This window comes from Salvelinus alpinus, chromosome 12 (assembly GCF_045679555.1).
Source record: "Salvelinus alpinus chromosome 12, SLU_Salpinus.1, whole genome shotgun sequence".
In the NCBI taxonomy this organism is placed as follows: domain Eukaryota; kingdom Metazoa; phylum Chordata; class Actinopteri; order Salmoniformes; family Salmonidae; genus Salvelinus; species Salvelinus alpinus.
Genome location: NC_092097.1, coordinates 56,482,818 through 56,508,867, shown reverse-complemented (window position 1 = coordinate 56,508,867; position 26,050 = coordinate 56,482,818). Strand labels below are relative to the sequence as shown.

The 26,050-nt window shown below is 46.5% G+C and overlaps 2 protein-coding genes across 3 annotated transcripts in view; one reads left to right on the top strand and one right to left on the bottom strand.

Moving 5' to 3' along the window:
- Nucleotides 1–26,050, top strand: part of rnf123 (ring finger protein 123) — a 283,644-nt gene that overhangs the window by 190,803 nt on the left and 66,791 nt on the right. The window lies entirely within an intron of this gene.
- Nucleotides 12,900–17,983, bottom strand: LOC139536391 (amphoterin-induced protein 3-like). The gene has a single exon (XM_071336893.1). The coding sequence runs from the start codon at nt 15,968–15,970 to the stop codon at nt 14,417–14,419; it is 1,554 nt and encodes a 517-aa protein (XP_071192994.1). The 5' UTR covers nt 15,971–17,983; the 3' UTR covers nt 12,900–14,416.

Genomic DNA, 26,050 nt, shown 5'->3' with positions numbered 1-26,050 from the left:
CTGTGCAGCGACACAACCCATCCAACCTGACAGAGCTTGAGAGGATCTACAGAGAAGAATGGGAGAAACTCCCCAAATACAGGTGTGCCAAGCTTGTAGTGTCATATCCAAGAAGACTTGAGGCTGTAATCGCTGCTAAAAGTGCTTCAAAAAAGTTCTGAGTAAAGGGTCTGAATATTTATGTAAATGTCATATACGTTTTTTTTATTTGTAATAAATTTGCAAAAATGTATAACCAATTTTTGCTTTGTCATGAGTTATTGTTTTGTAGATTGAGGGACATTAAAAAAAAAAAAAAAAAATCTATTTTAGAATAAGGCTGTAAGGTAACATGTGGAAAAGTCAAGGGGTCTGAATACTTTCCAAATGCACTGTAGATAAGTTCAGTTCATCGGTTGTGCAATTTCTTAATTTCCTCCAATCACTGTGATGCTTGCCGGCGTATTTCCTTCCTAAAAACCAATCGCGCACCGCCAGCCAGTTAATAACAGACCGTCTGAATCCGTCTCTAACAGTTCGGCCACGTCACACACTATTACACACTAGTTGGATTTCTTCTTCTTGGAAAAATAACTGAAACGTTAATCTTTATGGAGAAGAAAATATCAGAGCTGTAGTGTTCAATATGAAACCCAGTACCGTATCTATCAACCATAAGAGGCAATAACACAGAGCATGTCCAACAAAATACTCGTCTTACTCGCTATTTATGACTGTAGACTGTATCTCTCAACCTCATCACAAAAGTGATGTTTTTTTTTTACCTGGAGAGGAGGCGAAGTAGGGGAGCTGAGGGGAGAGTATGAACGGCGGCGGTGAGAAATTGAGAGATGGGGACTTGGCTACAAACCTGATTGGACGAGAGGAGAGTCTTCCACGCGTCCCAGTTCAGAAGTGCAATAGCCAGACGATTCTCTTCTCACATTATCTGTGGTTCAAATTAAAGTACTGCCGAGACTCTTCTAGACAGCTGTGGAACCATCTCACTGGGTTTATTGGCCAGAACACATTGTCTTTCCAATTACCTTTCTCCGATTGTGATCGTGCCTTTTTTGTTCCCTTGTTTATTTTTTGTTGGAGGAGGTAGCCTACAACAAACAGCTTTTTAGTTTCTGTTCCGTCTGTGTTTCGAGTAGGCCAGGAAGACACCTCACTGGTTTTACTGTCAGCAGAGAGTTGTTTTTAACTTACCCCGTGTCCTATAAAGGGTCTGGATCATGCCATTTATTTTATAGGCAGAGCTATCAACCTTTTAGGGGACTTTGTGTTTCTGTTTACCTCCTGTGTTTGAACAGCCAGACGCATACTAAAGCCTTTATTGGCAGAAAGTGTCTTTCCAAAACTACGTCTCGTTGATCAAATGTGTGCTCGTTCGTGTCTCTCTTTTACGGGTCAAACAATCTAGGCTACGTTTTAGTGGAACGTGTTATTGTGTTGTGTTTTGCCTCCTGTGTTTTGAGTAGCCCAGCCACAAAGCATCAAACGTTCTCACTGGTTTTATTGACAAAGTGTATTTGAAATGACCTTTGCATTTGATAAATCTGATTGTGATCGTGCCTTTCTTTTGAGTGGACCATGTTGTTTAGCTCTGTGTTTGTTTTAGAGCAGACAGACCAACAGTAAAGACTCAGTAATGTACCTGTTTTAGAGCAGACAGACCAACAGTAAAGACTCAGTAATGTACCTGTTTTAGAGCAGACAGACCAACAGTAAAGACTCAGTAATGTACCTGTTTTAGAGCAGACAGACCAACAGTAAAGACTCAGTAATGTACCTGTTTTAGAGCAGACAGACCAACAGTAAAGACTCAGTAATGTACCTGTTTTAGAGCAGACAGACCAACAGTAAAGACTCAGTAATGTACCTGTTTTAGAGCAGACAGACCAACAGTAAAGACTCAGTAATGTACCTGTTTTAGAGCAGACAGACCAACAGTAAAGACTCAGTAATGTACCTGTTTTAGAGCAGACAGACCAACAGTAAAGACTCAGTAATGTACCTGTTTAGAGCAGACAGACCAACAGTAAAGACTCAGTAATGTGCCTGTTTTAGAGCAGACAGACCAACAGTAAAGACTCAGTAATGTGAATGTTTAGAGCAGACAGACCAACAGTAAAGACTCAGTAATGTACCTGTTTAGAGCAGACAGACCAACAGTAAAGACTCAGTAATGTGCCTGTTTTAGAGCAGACAGACCAACAGTAAAGACTCAGTAATGTACCTGTTTTAGAGCAGACAGACCAACAGTAAAGACTCAGTAATGTGAATGTTTTAGAGCAGACAGACCAACAGTAAAGACTCAGTAATGTGAATGTTTTAGAGCAGACAGACCAACAGTAAAGACTCAGTAATGTACCTGTTTTAGAGCAGACAGACCAACAGTAAAGACTCAGTAATGTACCTGTTTTAGAGCAGACAGACCAACAGTAAAGACTCAGTAATGTACCTGTTTTAGAGCAGACAGACCAACAGTAAAGACTCAGTAATGTACCTGTTTTAGAGCAGACAGACCAACAGTAAAGACTCAGTAATGTACCTGTTTTAGAGCAGACAGACCAACAGTAAAGACTCAGTAATGTACCTGTTTTAGAGCAGACAGACCAACAGTAAAGACTCAGTAATGTACCTGTTTTAGAGCAGACAGACCAACAGTAAAGACTCAGTAATGTGAATGTTTTAGAGCAGACAGACCAACAGTAAAGACTCAGTAATGTGAATGTTTAGAGCAGACAGACCAACAGTAAAGACTCAGTAATGTACCTGTTTTAGAGCAGACAGACCAACAGTAAAGACTCAGTAATGTGAATGTTTAGAGCAGACAGACCAACAGTAAAGACTCAGTAATGTACCTGTTTTAGAGCAGACAGACCAACAGTAAAGACTCAGTAATGTGAATGTTTAGAGCAGACAGACCAACAGTAAAGACTCAGTAATGTGAATGTTTAGAGCAGACAGACCAACAGTAAAGACTCAGTAATGTGAATGTTTAGAGCAGACAGACCAACAGTAAAGACTCAGTAATGTGAATGTTTAGAGCAGACAGACCAACAGTAAAGACTCAGTAATGTGAATGTTTAGAGCAGACAGACCAACAGTAAAGACTCAGTAATGTACCTGTTTTAGAGCAGACAGACCAACAGTAAAGACTCAGTAATGTACCTGTTTTAGAGCAGACAGACCAACAGTAAAGACTCAGTAATGTGAATGTTTAAAGCAGACAGACCAACAGTAAAGACTCAGTAATGTGAATGTTTAGAGCAGACAGACCAACAGTAAAGACTCAGTAATGTGAATGTTTAGAGCAGACAGACCAACAGTAAAGACTCAGTAATGTGAATGTTTAGAGCAGACAGACCAACAGTAAAGACTCAGTAATGTGAATGTTTAGAGCAGACAGACCAACAGTAAAGACTCAGTAATGTGAATGTTTAGAGCAGACAGACCAACAGTAAAGACTCAGTAATGTACCTGTTTAGAGCAGACAGACCAACAGTAAAGACTCAGTAATGTGCCTGTTTTAGAGCAGACAGACCAACAGTAAAGACTCAGTAATGTACCTGTTTTAGAGCAGACAGACCAACAGTAAAGACTCAGTAATGTGAATGTTTAGAGCAGACAGACCAACAGTAAAGACTCAGTAATGTGCCTGTTTTAGAGCAGACAGACCAACAGTAAAGACTCAGTAATGTACCTGTTTTAGAGCAGACAGACCAACAGTAAAGACTCAGTAATGTACCTGTTTTAGAGCAGACAGACCAACAGTAAAGACTCAGTAATGTACCTGTTTTAGAGCAGACAGACCAACAGTAAAGACTCAGTAATGTGAATGTTTAGAGCAGACAGACCAACAGTAAAGACTCAGTAATGTGAATGTTTAGAGCAGACAGACCAACAGTAAAGACTCAGTAATGTACCTGTTTTAGAGCAGACAGACCAACAGTAAAGACTCAGTAATGTGAATGTTTAGAGCAGACAGACCAACAGTAAAGACTCAGTAATGTGAATGTTTAAAGCAGACAGACCAACAGTAAAGACTCAGTAATGTGAATGTTTAGAGCAGACAGACCAACAGTAAAGACTCAGTAATGTGAATGTTTAAAGCAGACAGACAAACAGTAAAGACTCAGTAATGTACCTGTTTAGAGTAGACAGACCAACAGTAAAGACTCAGTAATGTGAATGTTTAGAGCAGACAGACCAACAGACTCAGTAATGTGAATGTTTAGAGCAGACAGACCAACAGTAAAGACTCAGTAATGTACCTGTTTAGAGCAGACAAACCAACAGTAAAGACTCAGTAATGTACCTGTTTTAGAGCAGACAGACCAACAGTAAAGACTCAGTAATGTGAATGTTTAGAGCAGACAGACCAACAGTAAAGACTCAGTAATGTGAATGTTTAGAGCAGACAGACCAACAGTAAAGACACAGTAATGTGAATGTTTAGAGCAGACAGACCAACAGTAAAGACTCAGTAATGTGAATGTTTAGAGCAGACAGACCAACAGACTCAGTAATGTGAATGTTTAGAGCAGACAGACCAACAGTAAAGACTCAGTAAAGCCATTCTTCTTATAGTTCCTCCTTTCCTAATATTTCCCTTTTAAGGTTAAAATATATTCCCTCCACCTTTATATTGTCTTCCAGTTTAATATAATATGTGCTCTCATCCAGACACCCACATCCTGTATGGATCATAATAACCTCAGCTTCCAGGATGATGACAACGGGAGAGTACTAGGTCCATATGTAATATTAATTTTGTGCAGAGCCACAGACAGTTAATTAGGACTTTCTTCCTTCTTGGCCAAATCCCTAGCACTGCCATCACCTCCCATATATATATCCACCCTAGCACTGCCATAACCACCCATATATATATATATATATATCCACCCTAGCACTGCCATCACCTCCCATACACAGTGGGGAGAACAAGTATTTGATACACTGCCGATTTTGCAGGTTTTCCTACTTACAAAGCATGTAGAGGTCTGTAATTTTTATCATAGGTACACTTCAACTGTGAGAGACGGAATCTAAAACAAAAATCCAGAAAATCACATTGTATGATTTTTAAGTAATTAATTAGCATTTTATTGCATGACATAAGTATTTGATACATCAGAAAAGCAGAACTTAATATTTGGTACAGAAACCTTTGTTTGCAATTACAGAGATCATACGTTTCCTGTAGTTCTTGACCAGGTTTGCACACACTGCAGCAGGGATTTTGGTCCACTCCTCCATACAGAACTTCTCCAGATCCTTCAGGTTTCGGGGCTGTCGCTGGGCAATACGGACTTTCAGCTTCCTCCAAAGATTTTCTATTGGGTTCAGGCCTGGAGACTGGCTAGGCCACTCTAGGACCTTGAGATGCTTCTTACGGAGCCACTCCTTAGTTGCCCTGGCTGTGTGTTTCGGGTCGTTGTCATGCTGGAAAACCCATCCACGACCCATCTTCAATGCTCTTACTGAGGGAAGGAGGTTGTTGGCCAAGATCTCGGTGCAGTCGTCCTGTCCCCTTTGCAGAAAAGCAGCTCCAAAGAATGATGTTTCCACCTCCATGCTTCATGTTTGGGATGGTGTTCTTGTGGTTGTACTCATCCTTCTTCTTCCTCCAAACACGGCGAGTGGAGTTTAGACCAAAAAGCTCTATTTCTGTCTCATCAGACCACATAACCTTCTCCGATTCCTCCTCTGGATCATCCAGATGGTCATTGGCAAACTTCAGACGGGCCTGGACATGCGCTGGCTTGAGCAGGGGGACCTTGGGTGTGCTGCAGGATTTTAATCCATGACGGCGTAGTGTGTTACTCATGGTTTTCTTTGAGCCTGTTATCCCAGCTCTCTTCAGGTCATTGACCAGGTCCTGCCGTGTAGTTCTGGGCTGATCCCTCACCTTCCTCATGATCATTAATGCCCCACGAGGTGAGATCTTGCATGGAGCCCCAGACCGAGGGTGATTGACCGTCCTCTTTTCTAATAATTGCGCCAACAGTTGTTGCCTTCTCACCAAGCTGCTTGCCTATTGTCCTGTAGCCCATCCCAGCCTTGTACAGGTCTACAATTCTATCCTTGATGTCCTTACACTCTGGTCTTGGCCATTGTGGAGAGGTTGGAGTCTGTTTGATTGAGTGTGTGAACAGGTGTCTTTTATACAGGTAACGAGTTCAAACAGGTGCGGTTAATACAGGTAATGAGTGGAGAACAGGAGGGCTTCTTAAAGAAAAACAAACAGGTCTGTGAGAGCTGGATTTCTGTAGTCCATACGTGTCTGTCCCTGTGCATACGTGTCTGTCCCTGTACATACGTGTCTGTCCCTGTACATACGTGTCTGTCCCTGTACATACGTGTCTGTCCCTGTGTGCGTGAGTATGCCTGTACATACGTGTCTGTCCCTGTACATACGTGTCTGTCCCTGTACATACGTGTCTGTCCCTGTACATACGTGTCTGTCCCTGTACATACGTGTCTGTCCCTGTACATACGTGTCTGTCCCTGTACATACGTGTCTGTCCCTGCACATACGTGTCTGTCCCTGCACATACGTGTCTGTCCCTGTACATACGTGTCTGTCCCTGTACATACGTGTCTGTCCCTGTACATACGTGTCTGTCCCTGTACATACGTGTCTGTCCCTGTACATACGTGTCTGTCCCTGCACATACGTGTCTGTCCCTGCACATACGTGTCTGTCCCTGCACATACGTGTCTGTCCCTGCACATACGTGTCTGTCCCTGCACATACGTGTCTGTCCCTGCACATACGTGTCTGTCCCTGTACATACGTGTCTGTCCCTGTACATACGTGTCTGTCCCTGTACATACGTGTCTGTCCCTGCACATACGTGTCTGTCCCTGCACATACGTGTCTGTCCCTGCACATACGTGTCTGTCCCTGCACATACGTGTCTGTCCCTGCACATACGTGTCTGTCCCTGCACATATGTGTTTGTCCCTGCACATACGTGTCTGTCCCTGCACATACGTGTCTGTCCCTGTACATACGTGTCTGTCCCTGTGTGCGTGAGTCCTCAACTCTTCGTGTCTGTCCCTGTGTGCGTGAGTCCTCAACTCTTCGTGTCTGTCCCTGTACATACGTGTCTGTCCCTGTACATACGTGTCTGTCCCTGTGTGCGTGAGTCCTCAACTCTTCGTGTCTTTGTAAAATAAGTGACGGTTCCGTGAACAAGGGAGCGACGTAATGAACCAGCGACGTAATGAACCAGCGACGTAATGAACCAGCGACGTAATGAACCAGCGACGTAATGAACCAGCGACGTAATGAACCAGCGACGTAATGAACCAGCGACGTAATGAACCAGCGACGTAATGAACCAGCGACGTAATGAACCAGCGACGTAATGAACCAGCGATGTAATGCAATGTAAATATCCACTTCCTCACCACATCCTGGTTCAGGATCTAGACACGATTCAAAGGCTTTGCCAGTTACTCCTCCAGTATCTCTGCTTAAACATCAGACTTTATTACCCTCGTAGGTGCTCTGACAAAGGAGTTTGCTCCGAAATGTGTTGAACGCTGTTCGAGAGAATTTATTTTCCATCCTGAACCTTGTTTCAGTGTAACATCCCTAGGACTGAGCAGGCCTTGTGCGGTCCAGAAGATAGTGGACGTCTTGGTTAGAGGACCGGCGCACTGCTATTATCAGATGGTCCTTGATGTTTCTAACTTCAAATGTCTGACACCTGATATGTTATCAGCAGTGGAATGGTTATTGAGGTATGACACCTGATATGTTATCAGCAGTGGAATGGTTACTGAGGTATGACACCTGATATGTTATCAGCAGTGGAAAGGTTATTGAGGTATGACACCTGATATGTTATCAGCAGTGGAATGGTTACTGAGGTATGACACCTGATATGTTATCAGCAGTGGAATGGTTATTGAGGTATGACACCTGATATGTTATCAGCAGTGGAATGGTTACTGAGGTATGACACCTGATATGTTATCAGCAGTGGAATGGTTATTGAGGTACGACACCTGATATGTTATCAGCAGTGGAATGGTTACTGAGGTTTGACACCTGATATGTTATCAGCAGTGGAATGGTTATTGAGGTATGACACCTGATATGTTATCAGCAGTGGAATGGTTACTGAGGTATGACACCTGATATGTTATCAGCAGTGGAATGGTTACTGAGGTATGACACCTGATATGTTATCAGCAGTGGAATGGTTACTGAGGTATGACACCTGATATGTTATCAGCAGTGGAATGGTTACTGAGGTATGACACCTGATATGTTATCAGCAGTGGAATGGTTACTGAGGTACGACACCTGATATGTTATCAGCAGTGGAATGGTTACTGAGGTATGACACCTGATATGTTATCAGCAGTGGAATGACACCTGATATGTTATCAGCAGTGGAATGGTTACTGAGGTATGACACCTGATATGTTATCAGCAGTGGAATGGTTACTGAGGTATGACACCTGATATGTTATCAGCAGTGGAATGGTTACTGAGGTATGACACCTGATATGTTATCAGCAGTGGAATGGTTACTGAGGTATGACACCTGATATGTTATCAGCAGTGGAATGGTTATTGAGGTATGACACCTGATATGTTATCAGCAGTGGAATGGTTACTGAGGTATGACACCTGATATGTTATCAGCAGTGGAATGGTTACTGAGGTATGACACCTGATATGTTATCAGCAGTGGAATGGTTACTGAGGTATGACACCTGATATGTTATCAGCAGTGGAATGGTTATTGAGGTATGACACCTGATATGTTATCAGCAGTGGAATGGTTACTGAGGTATGACACCTGATATGTTATCAGCAGTGGAATGGTTACTGAGGTATGACTAGGGTTGTACATTTTGGGGAATATTTAGAGGTGGGAATTAACGGGAATATATGCGAAATAATTTGAATACCATTTAAATGTAGATGTTTTTTGCATTGGATATATTTACCATGTCATATGGAGACATAATTGCAAACGATTAAAAACAATTTAGTTATGAATTGAACTTTAATTAAATGAGTTGAGGCCTCACATGGGATGATTTCACTGAACAACAAAAGAAAGGGAATATTGAATGATCCCCAATGATCCATCGCATCTCCCAAAAACCTTTTCAACATACATCTGTAAAATAATAGTCTAGAAACTAAAGCTTTGGTTGTCTTCCTCTCAGGCTTCCATGTCTTCTCCCTGGACCTCCTCAATGTTCACCTCTTGAACATCAGACTCTGAGGACTCATCTTCACTGTCACTTTCCAACCTTGTTGAGGATGGCTCGTTGTCAGGCTCCAAAAGCCTAAAATTTGCCCAGATGGCCACCAATTTTTCAACCCTTGTATTGGTCAGCCTGTTGCGTGCTTTGGTGTGTGTGTGTTTCCAAACAAGGACCAGTTGCGCTCTGAGGCGGCTGATGTTGGTGGGATTTGGAGGATGATGGAGGCAACAGGGGATAGAGCCTCAGATCCACAAAGTCCCTTCCACCAGGTGGCTGATGAGATATGTTGGCACGACTGCCATATTGCATCTCCATCCCAAAGCCCTTGCTTGGAAGTGTACTTCGCCAGACTACCAAGAACCTTGCCCTCATCCAGGTCAAGGTGGCTGGCGAGACACGGTAGTGATGACACCATAGGCCTTGTTGATCTCTGCACCAGACAGGATGCTCTTGCCAGCATACTTGGGGTCCAACATGTACACTGCGGCATGTTTGGGCTTCAGGCAGAAGTCTTCACGCTTTTTGATGTATTTCAGAACTGCAGTTTCCTCTGCTTGGAGCAACAGTGAAGTGGGCAGGGCAGTATGGATTTCTTCTCTTACATCTGCAAGCAGAGTCTGAACATCAGACAGGATGGCATTGTCTCCCTCAATCCGTGCTATGGCTACTGCAGTTTCAGGCTGCTTGCCACTCTCTCTCAAAATACACAAGCAATGGGGATCCAGGAGGATCCTCTTGGTGGGGCTGTCCATATTGGCAGACTGCGATGTGGCCATTTCTTGGAGAGACTCCTTCCCCTCCAGGAGACTGTAAAACATGATGACAACACCACCCCAACGGGTGTTGCTGGGCAGCTTCAATGTGGTGCTCTTATTCTTCTCACTTTGCTTGGTGAGGTAGATTGTTGCATTATTTTGATGACCCTTCACATACCTAACCATTTCCTTCGCTCTCTTGTAGAATATATCCATTGTTTTCAGTGCCATGATGTCCTTGAGGAGCAGATTCATGCATGAGCAGCACAGCCAATGGGTGTGATGTGAGGGTAGGACTCCTCCACTTTAGACCAAGCAGCCTTCATGTTCGCAGCATTGTCTGTCACCAGTGCAAATGCCTTCTGTAGTCCAAGGTCATTGATGACTGCCTTCAGCTCATCTGCTATGTAGAAACTGGTGTGTCTGTTGTCCCTTGTGTCTGAGCTCTTGTAGAATACTGGTTGAGGGGCGGATATGTAGTTAATTATTCCATGCCCACGAACATTCGACCACCCATCAGAGATTATTGCAATACAGTCTGCATTGCAAAAATCAACAAATACAATTCCATGTACAGATAAGTAGTTAAGCAGTTAAATTAAACAACTCCTTTGTAAGATAAATATTTTAAAATGAAACAGGTGAATTAACACTCCTCAGTTGCAGGCGCAAGCAAGCTAAAACCCACATTCTAGCAAAAACTAACTAGCAGAAATTGTTAACAAGTTACAAATGATTTAAACACACTTTACTGTGGGTTTCTATTTACTAGTTAACAAAAAATCATGTATGTCATATAAAATATATTCACCCCACCCAGTATTGTAATGAAAACTTACCAGAAAGCATGTAGTCCTTGGCTCAGACAGTGTAGTAGTTTGGGCTCAATAACATCTTAGTGTGCAAGATCTTGAGAATCAGCTGCACATGTGATGGGAGAATGCACTGTGCATGCAGAGGGTTGCAATTCCATTGAATTGGGGATTAGTTTAGCCAAAATATGCCACAAGACCTAGAATTGCCTTGTGTATCCAACAAAAAAGGTTCACTGTTATAAACTTTTATGATGAATTTAAAGCAAAATTCCCAGGCTGAACTTCCCGTGGAAAATTTCCGGAAATTTCCCATAAAGTTTCCGACCCTTTGCAACCCTTGTTATGACACCTGATATGTTGTTATCATTAGTGGAATGGTTACTGAGTTATGACTACTGATATGTTGTTATCATTAGTGGAATGGTTACTGAGTTATGACTACTGATATGTTGTTATCATTAGTGGAATGGTTACTGAGTTATGACTACTGATATGTTATCATATTATTATCTCTCACACACACACGTGTATAAACACAAGATAACACACACACACTTCACCTAAGCCACAGACACACATGGCAATAACAAGCCAGAATACATTTCCCTCTGCGGTCCAAGAAGCATGATTTATTAACAGGTTGAAGAAAGAAAGGATGCAAGAGAAGGAGTGCAGGGCAGGAGGAGGGTGGGGTACGTGGTGAGGGAGGGGGGTGGGGTGCGGGAGGAGGAGGAGGAGGAGGAGGGTAGGGTACGTGGTGAGGGAGGAGGAGGAGGGTGGGGTACGTGGTGAGGGAGGAGGAGGAGGGTGGGGTACGTGGTGAGGGAGGAGGAGGAGGGTGGGGTACGTGGTGAGGGAGGAGGAGGAGGGTGGGGTACGTGGTGAGGGAGGGGGGTGGGGTAAGTGGTGCGGGAGGAGGAGGAGGGTAGGGTACGTGGTGAGGGAGGGGGAGGAGGGTGGGGTACGTGGTGAGGGAGGAGGAGGAGGGTGGGGTACGTGGTGAGGGAGGAGGAGGAGGGTGGGGTACGTGGTGAGGGAGAGTGGGGTACGTGGTGTGGGGTACGTGGTGTGGGAGAGTGGGGTACGTGGTGAGGGAGGAGGGTGGGGTACGTGGTGTGGGAGAGTGGGGTACGTGGTGAGGGAGTGGGGTACGTGGTGTGGGAGAGTGGGGTACGTGGTGTGGGTGGGGTACGTGGTGAGGGAGGAGGAGGGAGAGTGGGGTACGTGGTGCGGGAGGAGGGAGGGAGGGTGGTGTGGGAGAGTGGGGTACGTGGTGAGGGAGCAGGGTGGGGTACGTGGTGCGGGAGGAGGAGGAGGAGGGAGGGAGGGTGGTGTGGGAGAGTGGGGTACGTGGTGAGGCAGAAGGGTGGGGTACGTGGTGAGGGAGGGTGGGGTACGTGGTGTGCGAGAGTGGGGTACGTGATGTGGGAGAGTGGGGTACGTGGTGAGGGAGGAGGGTGGGGTACGTGGGGAGGGAGAGTGGGGTACGTGGTGAGGGAGGAGGGTGGGGTACGTGGTGAGGGAGGAGGGTGGGGTACGTGGTGTGCGAGGGGAGTGGGGTACGTGGTGAGGGAAGAGAGGGGGTACGTGGTGAGGGTAAGGTTGGGGTACGTGCTGAGGGAGAGTGGGGTACGTGGTGAGGGAGGAGGGTGGGGTACGTGGTGAGGGAGGAGGGTGGGGTACGTGGTGAGGGAGGAGGGTGGGGTACGTGGTGAGGGAGGAGGGTGGGGTACGTGGTGAGGGAACAGGGTGGGGTACGTGGTGAGGGAACAGGGTGGGGTACGTGGTGAGGGAGGAGGGTGGGGTACGTGGTGAGGGAGGAGGGTGGGGTACGTGGGGAGGGAGGAGGAGGGTGGGGTACGTGGTGAGGGAGGAGGGTGGGGTACGTGGTGAGGGAGGAGGGTGGGGTACGTGGGGAGGGAGGAGGAGGGTGGGGTACGTGGGGAGGGAGGAGGAGGGTGGGGTACGTGGGGAGGGAGGAGGAGGGTGGGGTACGTGGGGAGGGAGGAGGAGGGTGGGGTACGTGGTGAGGGAGGAGGAGGGTGGGGTACGTGGTGAGGGAGGAGGAGGAGGGTGGGGTACGTGGTGAGGGAGGAGGAGGGTGGGGTACGTGGTGAGGGAGGAGGTGGGTGGGGTACGTGGTGCGGGAGGAGGAGGAGGAGGGTGGGGTACGCGGTGAGGGAGGAGGAGGAGGAGGAGGGTGGGGTACGCGGTGAGGGAGGAGGAGGAGGAGGGTGGGGTACGCGGTGAGGGAGGAGGACGAGGGTGGGGTACGTGGTGAGGGAGGAGGGTGGGGTACGTGTTGAGGGAGGAGGAGGAGGGTGGGGTACGTGGTGAGGGAGGAGGAACATAATTCCATTAGGAAAGCAGCGAGCTGTCAATGTTGGAGTGTCCTCCTGTCAATCCAGTAACAAACGTACCAGAACAGGTAACATTCGCTCTATTGTCACTTTGTCGCTCAATATTCTGTATCCGTCAGTGTTAGTAGCGGAGCAGCCAACATGGATGAAAAAGCGTCAATAAGAAAGGTGTTAGAGCAGAAACAGCCCCCTCTATCCTCACAGTGAAACCACGGCCCAGTCTCTTAACTAAGAAATAAATGGATGGATCTATCTTGCCCCAAAAAACTGTCTCCTCCTGCTGAACCGCTCTGCACACTGTGTTCCTGTTTCTTCTTTGTTTGTTTGTTTGTTATCCGACAGCTAAGCACGGTAGGAATCCACCAGGACTTACAGTGGGGGTTTCAAATCACGTTTCTCTTCTGCTAGTTTCATATTTAAAAAAAGAAAATAGCTTTAACATGGTTGTTTCTCTGTTCTACTAAAGACATTAATTCTGCTAAAAGGTATACTTTGTAAATATGTTTCTACTAGTCATCTAACTTGCTATCTTTAGGCTACTTGCTACAAAAAGGTTTCAGGCTGTACAGTTATGGCTGATTTTGTTCAAATTTTCTTAGACAAGGCATCCATACACTAGCTCTGGTTTATTAAAGGGTTCAAGCCGTGCTAACAGGGACAGCTCTATCCTGCTTTGTTTTTGATATAGATCTAGATATACACCCAGTGTTGTGTTGCAAAATTCTGTTCACTTTCTCAAAGTTCCCTGGTTTTCTAGAAATTCACAGATTCCTGCTCATTTCCTTGTAACCGGGATTTCTGGGAAATCAGGGGAATTCTTTGAGAAAGTTAACAGAATGTTGCAGCCCGAGCCCATTAGCACTGCTTCTCACTCAACATGCAGATTCCTTGCAGTTTTACTCCTCAGAAAGGCAGGCCAGTCAAACCTGGCTGGGCCAGTTGAGTTTGTGCTGGATGTTCATTTCTCTGCTCTTTCGCTGTCTTGCTCTCCATCTCCCTGCCTATCTCTTCCTCTCTCTATTTCTGTCTCTCAATCTCCCTCTCTTGGTGTCTTCTGCCTCACCCCTGGGTGGCAATGCCATCTATCTGTCTGTGTCCATCTATCCTACTATTGACAGGCAGTGTCTAACTCTCTGCCCTGCCTGGTTGGGTAACCCAACCCACTCTCTCTGCGAGTGGGATGGGGTGGGGCAGAGGAGGCAGGTGTTGGGTAGAGAAGAAGGTACAGTAGGAGATGGCTGTCTGCCTGGTGCTATGGTACGATGGGTGAGTCTGAGAAGACTGAGGTGATGGAGTGGCCTGACACCGAGACTGGGGACAGCGCACCTGTAGCCGCCCTTAGCCGTCCGTTCTGCACTTCTTTGATGGGTTCCAGAAACACCACATGCTTGTTGTTACTGACCTTGCGGCCTGGGCCCTCTGTGGTGGCGGGCGGGGTGGGAGTCAGGATTGAGGACTGGGCACTGTACTGGTCATTGGCCGGGCTGGGGGTACCAGGCAGAGGGTGCTGCTTGTGGCAACAGCAGTGGCAGGGGGTCAGGTAAAGGTACATGAGGACCAGAACGAGGGTCGTCACACACCCGATGAGGGTCGTAAACCCCGTGTTGAAGGGCTCGGTTTCATCGTGTCGCATCAACACCGTCACGTTCACCTCCCATGACTCGTTCCTCTTAGTCCCGTCGAAAACCTTGCACCAGTACACGCCGGAGTCCTCGACTTGCGCCGACACGATCTCCAGACTGCCGTTGGCGTGCATGCGGAGAGTGCCGTTGTTCTCCGGCGGGGCCCCTGCCCCATGGTGAGGCGAAACCCACAAGTAGGTTAGGTGCTGTCCTTTGAGCATGGTGTGACAGTCCAGAACCACGGCGGCTCCTTCGTACACCAGCAGGCTTCCCTCAGGCTCCCATAGAGCTCCAGCCACTGCCGTACTACACTTCAAGTTCACTTCAAAGAAGCGTCTGTGGTGGAAAAATTTAACGGAGGCCTTGTGTTCCCCATACACCAGGCAGGTGTGCTCCTCACGGAAGTCACTGACCGAGGGGAACCCCTTCTGCTCCCAGCGCCGGAACATGTTGTACATTTCGCACTCGCAGATCAGGGTGTTGTTGTGGAGGAAGAGTCCGCTCTGCAAGGCCGCCGGCAGGGTCTCGATGTCCACCAGGGGGAGTTTGGACATGCTGTTGGAGGACAGGTCCATGGTGACCAGGAAGGGTTGGCTGTCCTCCTGGATGGAGAAGGGGAAGTCCGTGAGGCGGTTGTGGCTGATGTAGACCTTGCGTAGGTTGCCGAGCGCCGCCAGGGCCTTGCTCTCCACGCGGACGATGCGGTTGTTGAAGAGCAGCAGCTCCTCCAATCCTGTCAGCTCCAGGAAGTAGTGCGCCTCTACCTTTTCCAGCTGATTGGACGACAGGTCCAGTTTTCGTAGCGCGCTGCTGTTCCAGAAGGTTCCGGGCTCAAGGAATTTCAGGCAGTTATGAGCCATGCGGAGAGACTCCAGACGGGGCAGCGCGGCAAAGCTTCCCTTCTTCAGCTCCTTCAGGCGGTTGTGATTGAGGTCCAGGGTTGTGGTGTACGCGGGCAGCTCGGAGGGCAGTGCCTTCAGACCGTTGTCGGCACAGCTGAGGATGTCGGAGCAACACAGGCAGCCCTTGGGACATCTACTGGCCCCGACCCCAGACTCACTAGCCCCCACCCCGGCCTCAGTCGCGACCCCTGTCTCAGCCCTGACCCCGGCTTGCTGCAGCAGGAGCACTAGGAGGAGAGAGTTCCGCACCAGAGGGGCAGTTACTGCCTGAGACCTGAGCATTGTGCTGACGGGACACTACAGGGGGACGAGAGAGTGGCCAAAGTGACACCAGGAGTTTTTATGTCCGTCCGTGGGGCTCCTGGTTGGTGCACAGTCTCTCTGTTTTGGTTGGTCCACAGTCTCTCTTCCTCAATAAGGGTTTGGTAGGTGCACAGTCTCTCTTTGTCGCCCTCTCTGTCTCTCAACAGGAGCGGAGTTGGGAGTTGGTGTACTGTCTGTCTCAACAGGATCTTGGAGTGGTGGCTGTTTTGGGGGATATACAAGCTACAGCTGTAACGTAGCAGCAGAGAGAGTGAAAGCTGCCATAGCGGCCTGCCCCTCCACTGCAGGGCAGTAGAAAAGACGGGAGGAGAAAAGAATTAGCAAATGGAAGGCAGTTTAACTAGTTAAATAGCTGTAAAAGTCTCATTCCTTGCCCAGGTTGAGTTTGGGAAACCCAACAAACGTTCATTTCACGTGACTGAGAGATGAAGGGAATACAAGGATCCCTGACAAAAAGAAAAAGCACATCATTATTTCACTCTGGGATGTGCTTTACTTCTGCATCACAGCTCAGTGATAGCTGAACGTGGATTATGTTTACGTTCCTCACCTCCTGAAAGTCCATTTAAAATGTCTTATTACATCGGTTAGTACAGGAACTGTTGCTGTGGCAGGACTCATCAGAATAGCCCATTTAAAACTGGGCGCTGGTCCGGAGGTTTAATAACACGTGGAGAAGCTGCTAGACTCCTGTTGGAAGCTTTTCTCTCCGTAATGTCCTGAAGAACAGCAAACAACGTTTAGAACAAGAATGATTTATTGTCCGTTTGTTATGTCTACTGTCCACGGAGATGGACTGTTGTACTTTTCTCTTGCTGTCTCCGGTCCTTGTGGGCTAAAGGAGGTGCTTTAAAGAATCACCAATTGTCCGATACTGTTCATCTTAGCCTACCCAGAAAAACAAAACCCCGTTGTGTGGGGAATCCGTCGTCCCACTGCCTCTTGTCACGGACCCGACCACCTTTTTCTCACTGTTGTAATCTAAAAATGTCCTTTTATCCAGTCAGAAGAGTTATAGGTCACTAAACGAGCTGTCTGCGACAGACAGTGCGAGCAGCGAGTGAGCAAGGGAGGGGTTTGAAATAAGTCAACATTCTGTCTAGCTCGCTTATTAACGCAATCATACAGCCACTTTTCTCTCTCTCTCTCTCTCTCTCTCTCTCTCTCTCTCTCTCTCTCTCTCTCTCTCTCTCTCTCTCTCTCTCTCTCTCTCTGTCTCTGTCTCTCTGTCTCTCTGTCTCTCTCTCTGTCTCTCTCTCTGTCTCTCTCTCTGTCTCTCTCTCTGTCGCTCTCTCTGTCGCTCTCTCTCTCTCGCGCGGTCGATACAATCTCCTCTCTCCCTTCAACTGGCGGATGATGAGTGCACTCCCCAGGAGCTCAGTATTGTATACAAAAGAAGACGTGTACTTCTGCAACCTCCGACCAAAACCTCAAGAATCTTTCTCCTTCACGTCGTCTTCTCTGATCACACACACACACACGGGGGTTTCAGAACAGAAAAGCTGTGTAGTCGGGGGCTGTGATGCCATGCACTTCGTTTATAATCAAGTTCATCATCAGGGCTTCATGTAACACACCGGATTCCAAATAAAAGGAAGAAAGTTCTTAACTAGTATCCTGTATTTTCCTCTGCTTCGGTGGGCTGTAGTATCCAGTATTTTCCTCTGCTCCGGTTGGCTGTAGTATCAAGTGGAAAATCAGCTATAGGACAGGTTCCTATGGTATCCAGAGAGAGAAGTGTGAGGGAGGGTTGTGACTCTGTCTCTGTGTGGCTGCTCTGTGTTGAGCGGAGGGACTATAGGAGCTTCTGGTCGTTTCCCAAGGCTCCACACAATGCAGCTCTCTCTCACTTTCTCTCGCGCGCTCTTTCTCTCTCTCTCTCTCTCTCTCTCTCTCTCTCTCTCTCTCTCTCTCTCTCTCTCTCTCTCTCTCTCTCTCTCTCTCTCTCTCTCTCTCTCTCTCATTTAATCCTCCCTGCCTTTTGATAAGCGCTTCAGTCCCTCCCTCTCTCTTTCCTTGCCCATTCACCATGCAGTTTGACTGCTCTCTCTCCCTCTGTGCTACGCCTGCTCTCTCTCTCCCTCTGGATTTATAGTAGAAATATAGGAGGCTTCTTTTGGTTGAGTTGTGTGTGTGTCCCCCCTCCACCTGTCTGTCTCCCCCTCCACCTGTCTGTCTCCCCCTCCACCTGTCTGTCTCCCCCTCCACCTGTCTGTCTCCCCCTCCACCTGTCTGTCTCCCCCTCCACCTGTCTGTCTCCCCCCTCCACCTGTCTGTCTCCCCCCTCCGCCTGTCTGTCTCCCCCCCCCCCCCCCCCCGCCTGTCTGTCTCTCCCCCCCGCCTGTCTGTCTCTCCCCCCTCCGCCTGTCTGTCTCTCCCCCCTCCGCCTGTCTGTCTCTCCCCCCCTCCGCCTGTCTGTCTCCCCCCCCCTCCGCCTGTCTGTCTCTCCCCCCTCCGCCTGTCTGTCTCTCCCCCCCTCCGCCTGTCTGTCTCTCCCCCCTCCGCCTGTCTGTCTCTCCCCCCCTCCGCCTGTCTGTCTCTCCCCCCCTCCGCCTGTCTGTCTCTCCCCCCTCCGCCTGTCTGTCTCACCCCCCCCCTCCGCCTGTCTGTCTCACCCCCCCCCTCCGCCTGTCTGTCTCACCCCCCCCCCTCCGCCTGTCTGTCTCACCCCCCCCCCCCCCCTCCGCCTGTCTGTCTCACCCCCCCTCCGCCTGTCTGTCTCTCCCCCCCTCCGCCTGTCTGTCTCACACCCCCCCTCCTCCGCCCGTCTGTCTCTCCCCCTTCCAACTGTCTCTCCCCCCTCCAACTGTGTCTGCCTCCCCCCTCCAACTGTCTCCCTCCATCCACCTGTGTCTCCCCCTCCACCTCTCTCCCCCCACCTGTGTGTGCCCCCCCCCTTCTACCTGTGTCCCCCCCCCCCTCCAACTGTGTGTCTCTCCCCAGTAATATGAATTATCATCATAGCATTTACATATGAATTTGCCCGTCTGTTTGCGTATGCCGAAGAACTTGTTTGCTCTTTAAAAGTGTGTGTGTGTGTGTGTGTGTGTGTGTGTGTGTGTGTGTGTGTGTGTGTGTGTATCTCTGAGTGCTGCTGTGAGGGAGGTGAACCTTCATTATCATCCTCAGTGCGTTGGTTTCTCTTAGGAAAATAAAGTCTAATGTCTTGTGTGAGTGCTGTCTGTCACACAGCACTTAGCTATGTAGCTACAGCCTCCCCCATGGGTCTGAGACACCAACACACACCTACACACACACACACCTACACACACCTACACCTACACACACACCTACACCTACACACACACACAAACGTGAACAGATGTAAGCATGCTGTGAGGCTTGTACGTTATCATCAGAGGGAGACCTCCAGATCCTGACATGTTGTAGACAGTAAATGAAGGGTCTGACTCTGGGGAAAGTAGAAGAAGGGCTTCATTGCCAAAATCCCAAAGTATCCCTTTAATACACATATCAAAATAATTCCACGGAGGACCGAGTGTCTGTGGGTTTTCTCTCCACCCGTATACTTAATTAAAGTCACTAGAAAAGAAAAACCCGAAAACCCATTGACACTCGGTCCTCCGTGAAATGAGTTTGACACCCCTGGTTTACAGGCTAAAGGGCTGGGGGGAGAGACGATATTACAGACGAATCGTCCTGGACTGGTTCTTCTTAGGGACCTTGTGAGAATAGACAGATTAGAGGAAGACAGAAAGGAAGAGGAACTATAGGCGTTTTTTTCCCCATCTGCGAAGTGCAGTTCCTCGTCAGAATCCTTGTTTAACCTTGTAGTGGATACGATCACATGGTAACTTCAAACGCAGCTTGTGGAAGTTAACAAACACGTAATCAGATGTTTATCGTTTACAACATCGCAGATGTCGTCGGGAAGATTGATTACCGACCAAGCTAGCAAGTTTAGCGAGGCAAGATAAAATGTCCCAAATAGAGCTAGATAAAAGCAGAAGAATAATATACTTGCTGAGCTCAGTTATAGCCATCAGTCTGGTGTTTTTCATGGTCATCACTCACTTCTTCCATTAAAACTTTTTCTATTTTTTTCCCCATGTTCTTGGGGACCTTCAATGCTGCAGAAATGTTTTGGTACCCTTCCCCAGATCTGTGCATCGACACAATCCTGTCTCGCAGCTCTATGGACAATTCCTTCAACCTCATGGCTTGGTTTTTGCTCTGACATACACTGTCAACTGTGGGACCTTTATATAGACAGGTGTGTGTGCCTTTCCAAATCATGTCCAATCAATTCAATTTACCACAGGTGGACTCCAGTCAAGTTGTAGAAACATCTCAAGGATGATCAATGGAAACAGGATGCACCTGAGCTCAATTTCGAGTCTCATAGCAAAGGGTCTGAATACTTATGTAAATAAGGTATTACTGTTTTTATTTGTAATAAATGTGCAGAAGTTTCTAAAAAAACATTCGCTATTTCATTATGGGGTATTGTGATTAAAGGTCGACCAATTATGATTTTTCAACACCAATACCGATTATTGGAGGACCAAAAAAGCCGATACCGATTAACCGGCCGATTTAAAAAAAATATTAAAAAAATTAAAAAAACGTATTTGTAATAATGACAATTACAACAATACTGAATGAACACTTATTTTAACTTAATATAATACATCGATAAAATCAATTTAGCCTCAAATAAATAATGAAACATGTTCAATTTGGTTTAAATAATGCAAAAACAAAGTGTTGGAGAAGAAAGTAAAAGTGCAATATGTGCCATGTAAGAAGGCTAACGTTTAAGTTCCTTGCTCAGAACATGAGAACATATGAAAGCTGGTGCTTCCTTTTAACATGAGTCTTCAATATTGCCAGGTAAGAAGTTTTAGGTTGTAGTTATTATAGAAACTATAGGACTATTTCTCTCTATACGATTTGTATTTCATATACCTTTGACTATTGGATGTTCTTATAGGCACTTTAGTATTGCAAGTGTAACAGTATAGCTTCCATCCCTCTCCTCGCCGCTACCTGGGCTCGAACCAGGAACACATCGACAACAGCCACCCTCGAAGCAGCGTTACCCATGCAGAGCAAGGGGAACAACTACTCCAAGTCTCAGAGCGAGTGACGTTTGAAACGCTATTAGCGCGCACCCCGCTAACTAGCTAGCCATTTCACATCGGTTACACCAGCCTAATCTCGGGAGTTGATAGGCTTGAAGTCATAAACAGCTCAATGCTTGAAGCATTGCGAAGAGCTGCTTTCAAAATGCACTACCATTGCTCTATCAAATCATAGACTTAATTATAACATAATAACACACAGAAATACGAGCCTTAGGTCATTAATATGGTCGAATCCGGAAACTATCATCTCGAAAACAAAATGTTTATTCTGTCAGTGAAATACGGAACCGTTACGTATTTTATCTAACGGGTGGCATCCCTAAGTCTAAATATTCCTGTTACATTGCACAACCTTCAATGTTATGTCATAATTATGTAATATTCAGGCAAATTAGTTTGCAACGAGCCTGGCGGCCCAAACTGCTGCATATACCCTGACTCTACGTGCAATGAACGCAAGAGAAGTGACTCAATTTCACCTGGTTAATATTGCCTGCTAACCCTGATTTATTTTAGCTAAATATGCAGGTTTAAAAATATATACTTCTGTGTATTGATTTTAATAAAAGCATTGATGTTTATGGTTAGGTACACGTTGGAGCAACGGCAGTCCTTTTTCGCGAATGCTGCGGGAGTTAATGTTACATATATGGACAGATGTAATACTAAAGAAGCGTGAACAGACCACAGGAGGAGAAGATGACACATGGTGCATCTGCTAGCTCTGATGAGTGAAGTACAAAGGCCAAAGACATAGGCCCATAGGACAGCCGGACATACCAAAGTCAGAGGGACACACAAAGGAGAGTGCCAGCCAACTGACCAACAGATGGAGTATAGGCATAATAAATATATTATTTTAGGAGATGAAATGGTCCTGCCACCATTGTAACCTAACTGAAAGCAGATGTGGGCGTTAACAAGCAAGCTCTGAGATGAAAAGAAAATAATGGAGAAAGGTCAAGGGAAGCTATTTTCATATAGAGGGAGGGGACTCTATACGTTACGCAAAGACAGAAGTCCTATAAAGGCAGGACTCTGTAATATGATAATTGAGTCTCTTTCCATGGAGGGGCTCGGCTCTGTTACGTTTGTGATAGGGTCCTTCCATGGAAGGGCTCATTTTTGCTACTTTGTATTAAAGTCTATATTGAATTCACAAGTTCTTGTAAGAGTTATATTTCTGAGAACATTTTTCCACCACAATGCGCACTGCATCGATTATATGCAACGCAGGACACGCTAGATAAACTAGTAATATCATCAACCATGTGTAGTTAACTATTGATTATGATTGATTGATTGTTTTTTATAAGATAAGTTTAATGCTAGCTAGCAACTTACCTTGGTTTCTTACTGCATTCGCGTAACAGGCGGGCTCCTCGTGAGGCAGGTGGTTAGAGCGTTGGACTAGTTAACCGTAAGGTTGCAAGATCGAATCCCTGAGCTCACAAGGTAAAAATCTGTCGTTCTGCCCCTGAACAAGGCAGTTAACCAACTGTTCCTAGACCGTCATTGAAAATAAGAATGTGTTCTTAACTGACTTGCCTAGTTAAAAAAATGTGTATTTTTTTTATTTTTAAGAAACAGCAAAATCGGCGTCCAAAATTACCGATTTCCGATTGTTATGAAAACTTGAAATCGGCCCTAATTAATCGGCCATTCCGATTAATCGGTCGACCTCTAACTGTGATGTCATTATGGGGTATTGTGATGTCATTATGGGGTATTGTGATGTCATTATGGGGTATTGTGATGTCATTATTGGCTATTATTTGTAGACTGATGAGCAGAAAAAAATCTATTTTAGAATAAGGCTGTAACGTAACATGTGGAAAAGTTCAAGGGGTCTGAATACTTTCCGAATGCACTGTAGTGCATAGTGTTTACCTACAGTGTATACATACAGTGTTTACCTACAGTGTATACATACAGTAGTTCCAGAACATCAGGCAAATGTAATCGCTCCTTTTAGCTCAGGCACCTGGACAGAAATGAAAAGACACTGTTTGAAGGATGGCAACAACACAGTACTGGTATTTGTATTCTGTCACATTCTCTGGCTGTTGATAAATAATGCTTGTGGGACTATTTTGTATGATTTGTTCCTTGCCAGTCTTCCTCTCTGGTTCAATAGCCGCACTAAGCTTCCTACCAATGAAATGTCACAGAAGATCTCCATGCATTTTGTCATCCGTCCTAAAGGTCATTGTTGTAGAAACCTGGTCCCTCGGCCTTCCAATTCCCCATCGTACAAAAACAAAACAATGAGTAGAAGAAATGAAGCCGAGAGAGAGATAGATATGATCGATGGAGACAGAGAGCGAGAGATGGAGACAGAGAAGAGGAAGCAGACGGAGAGAGGAACCCCTAGGGTTAATAATACCTTTTTCTGTTTGCCTGCAAACAAATATCAACGTGGTGCTGGATTGGCTCTGCCTGCTCCTTGTGATGACACTGTGAGGGGTCAGAGACCGGGCTAGGGAAGCTCTGAAGACTCCAAGGTGCTCATTACTACAGCTAAACGCTGAGGCCCTGAGGGCTCTCATTCTGTCTGGGACACATTGGTGGAAACATCTTGAAATGCAGAGAGATACTGGATGAAATGCTGGTTTGTGTACCTAGTGGTTGAATCGTTATTGTCTGAAAGTGCTGAAGAGGTAGAAGATAGAGAGGTGGTAGATGAAGAATCTGTGTGTGTGCATGCGTACGGTATTTATTAATTAAAATGGCTGTATATTGTGTAGTTTAAAAGGAGATACAGTACAATGCCCCTGTCTTGATAGAACACAACTTTGACAAAGGACTGCATTTCTTGACATTTATGACTCCAGGCCATACACACACACACACACACACACACACACACACACGCACACACGCACACACGCACACACGCACGCAGGCAGGCAGTACATAGTACACAATGGACAGTTTTCTAAACTCTTTTGTTACATCGATTCACTGTGGTAATTATTCTGAACATTTTATTCTCATAAATCAATCTTCTTTTGTTGTTATTCTGAGAATGAGAAACCGTGTCTTTTGTCTGCTGGTCTGCTACAATCTGACAACAGAGAAGGTTACGGTCTAGTCGTGCTGATGGGACGTGGCATATTGTGTGTGTGTGTGTGTGTGTGTGTCAAATGTGCTGATGGGATATCTGTGTGTGTGTGTGTGTGTGTGTGTGTCAAATGTGCTGATGTGATGTGTCATTGTTTGTGTGTGTGTGTGTCAAATGTGCTGATGTGATGTCATATTGGTGTGTATTTGTGTATCAAAGGAGTCCAATGATGAGAACAATATGACGTGTGTGTGTGTGTGTGTGTGTGTGTGTGTGTGTGTGTGTGTGTGTGTGTGTGTGTGTGTGTGTGTGTGTGTGTGTGTGTGTGTGTGTGTGTGTGTGTGTGTGTGTGTGTGTGTGTGTGTGTGTGTGTGTGTGTGTGTGTGTGTGTGTGTGTGTGTGTACGCGGATGGTATCCACCGTATTGTTCTCATCGTTGGACTCCTTTGATAATCTGGAATAACATGCCCTATAATCCCCGCCTCAAAGGCGTTTGAAGACCAAACTCTATGCTTACAGAAGGGCAGAAACAACCAAACTAGGTGAGTTAAAATAGATAATCTTGTCTGAAAAAGAACATGAAGCTTCTGTGACAATAGAAGAAAAGCTAGAGAGAGAAAATAGACAGTCTGAGATGTCACCTCCAGCTTCACTGCCAATACACTGCAGTACAGACAGTCTGAGCTGTCACCCCCAGCTTCACTGCCAATATAATGCAGTATAGACAGTCTGAGGTGTCACCTCCAGCTTCACTGCCAATATAATGCAGTATAGACAGTCTGAGCTGTCACCTCCAGCTTCACTGCCAATATACTGCAGTACAAACAGTCTGAGCTGTCACCTCCAGCTTTACTGCCAATATACTGCAGTACAGACAGTCTGAGCTGTCACCTCCAGCTTCACTGCCAATATGCTGCAGTAGAGACAGTCTGAGCTGTCACCTCCAGCTTCACTGCCAATATACTGGAGTACAGACAATCTCAGCTGTCACCACAAAGCTTCACTGCCAATATACTGCAGTACAGCCAGTCTGGGCTGTCACCTCCAGCTTCACTGCCAATATACTGCAGTACAGCCAGTCTGGGCTGTCACCTCCAGCTAAACTGCCAATATACTGGAGTACAGGCAGTCTGAGCTGTCACCTCCAGCTTCACTGCCAATATACTGGAGTACAGACAGTCTGGGCTGTCACCTCCAGCTTCACTGCCAATATTCTACAGTACAGACAGTCTGAGATGTCACCTCCAGCTTCACTGCCAATATACTGCAGTACAGACAGTCTGAGATGTCACCTCCAGCTTCACTGCCAAAATACTGCAGTACAGACCGTCTGAGCTGTCACCACAAAGCTTCACTGCCAATATACTGGAGTACAGGCAGTCTGAGCTGTCACCTCCAGCTTCACTGCCAATATACTGGAGTACAGACAGTCTGGGCTGTCACCTCCAGCTTCACTGCCAATATTCTACAGTACAGACAGTCTGAGATGTCACCTCCAGCTTCACTGCCAATATACTGCAGTACAGACAGTCTGAGATGTCACCTCCAGCTTCACTGCCAAAATACTGCAGTACAGACCGTCTGAGCTGTCACCACAAAGCTTCACTGCCAATATACTGCAGTACAGCCAGTCTGGGCTGTCACCTCCAGCTTCACTGCCAATATACTGGAGTACCTTCAGTCTGAGATGTCACCTCCAGCTTCACTGCCAATATACTGGAGTACAGACAGTCTGAGATTTCACCTCCAGCTTCACTGCCAATATAATGCAGTATAGACAGTCTGAGCTGTCACCTCCAGCTTCACTGCCAATATAATGCAGTATAGACAGTCTGAGCTGTCACCTCCAGCTTCACTGCCAATATA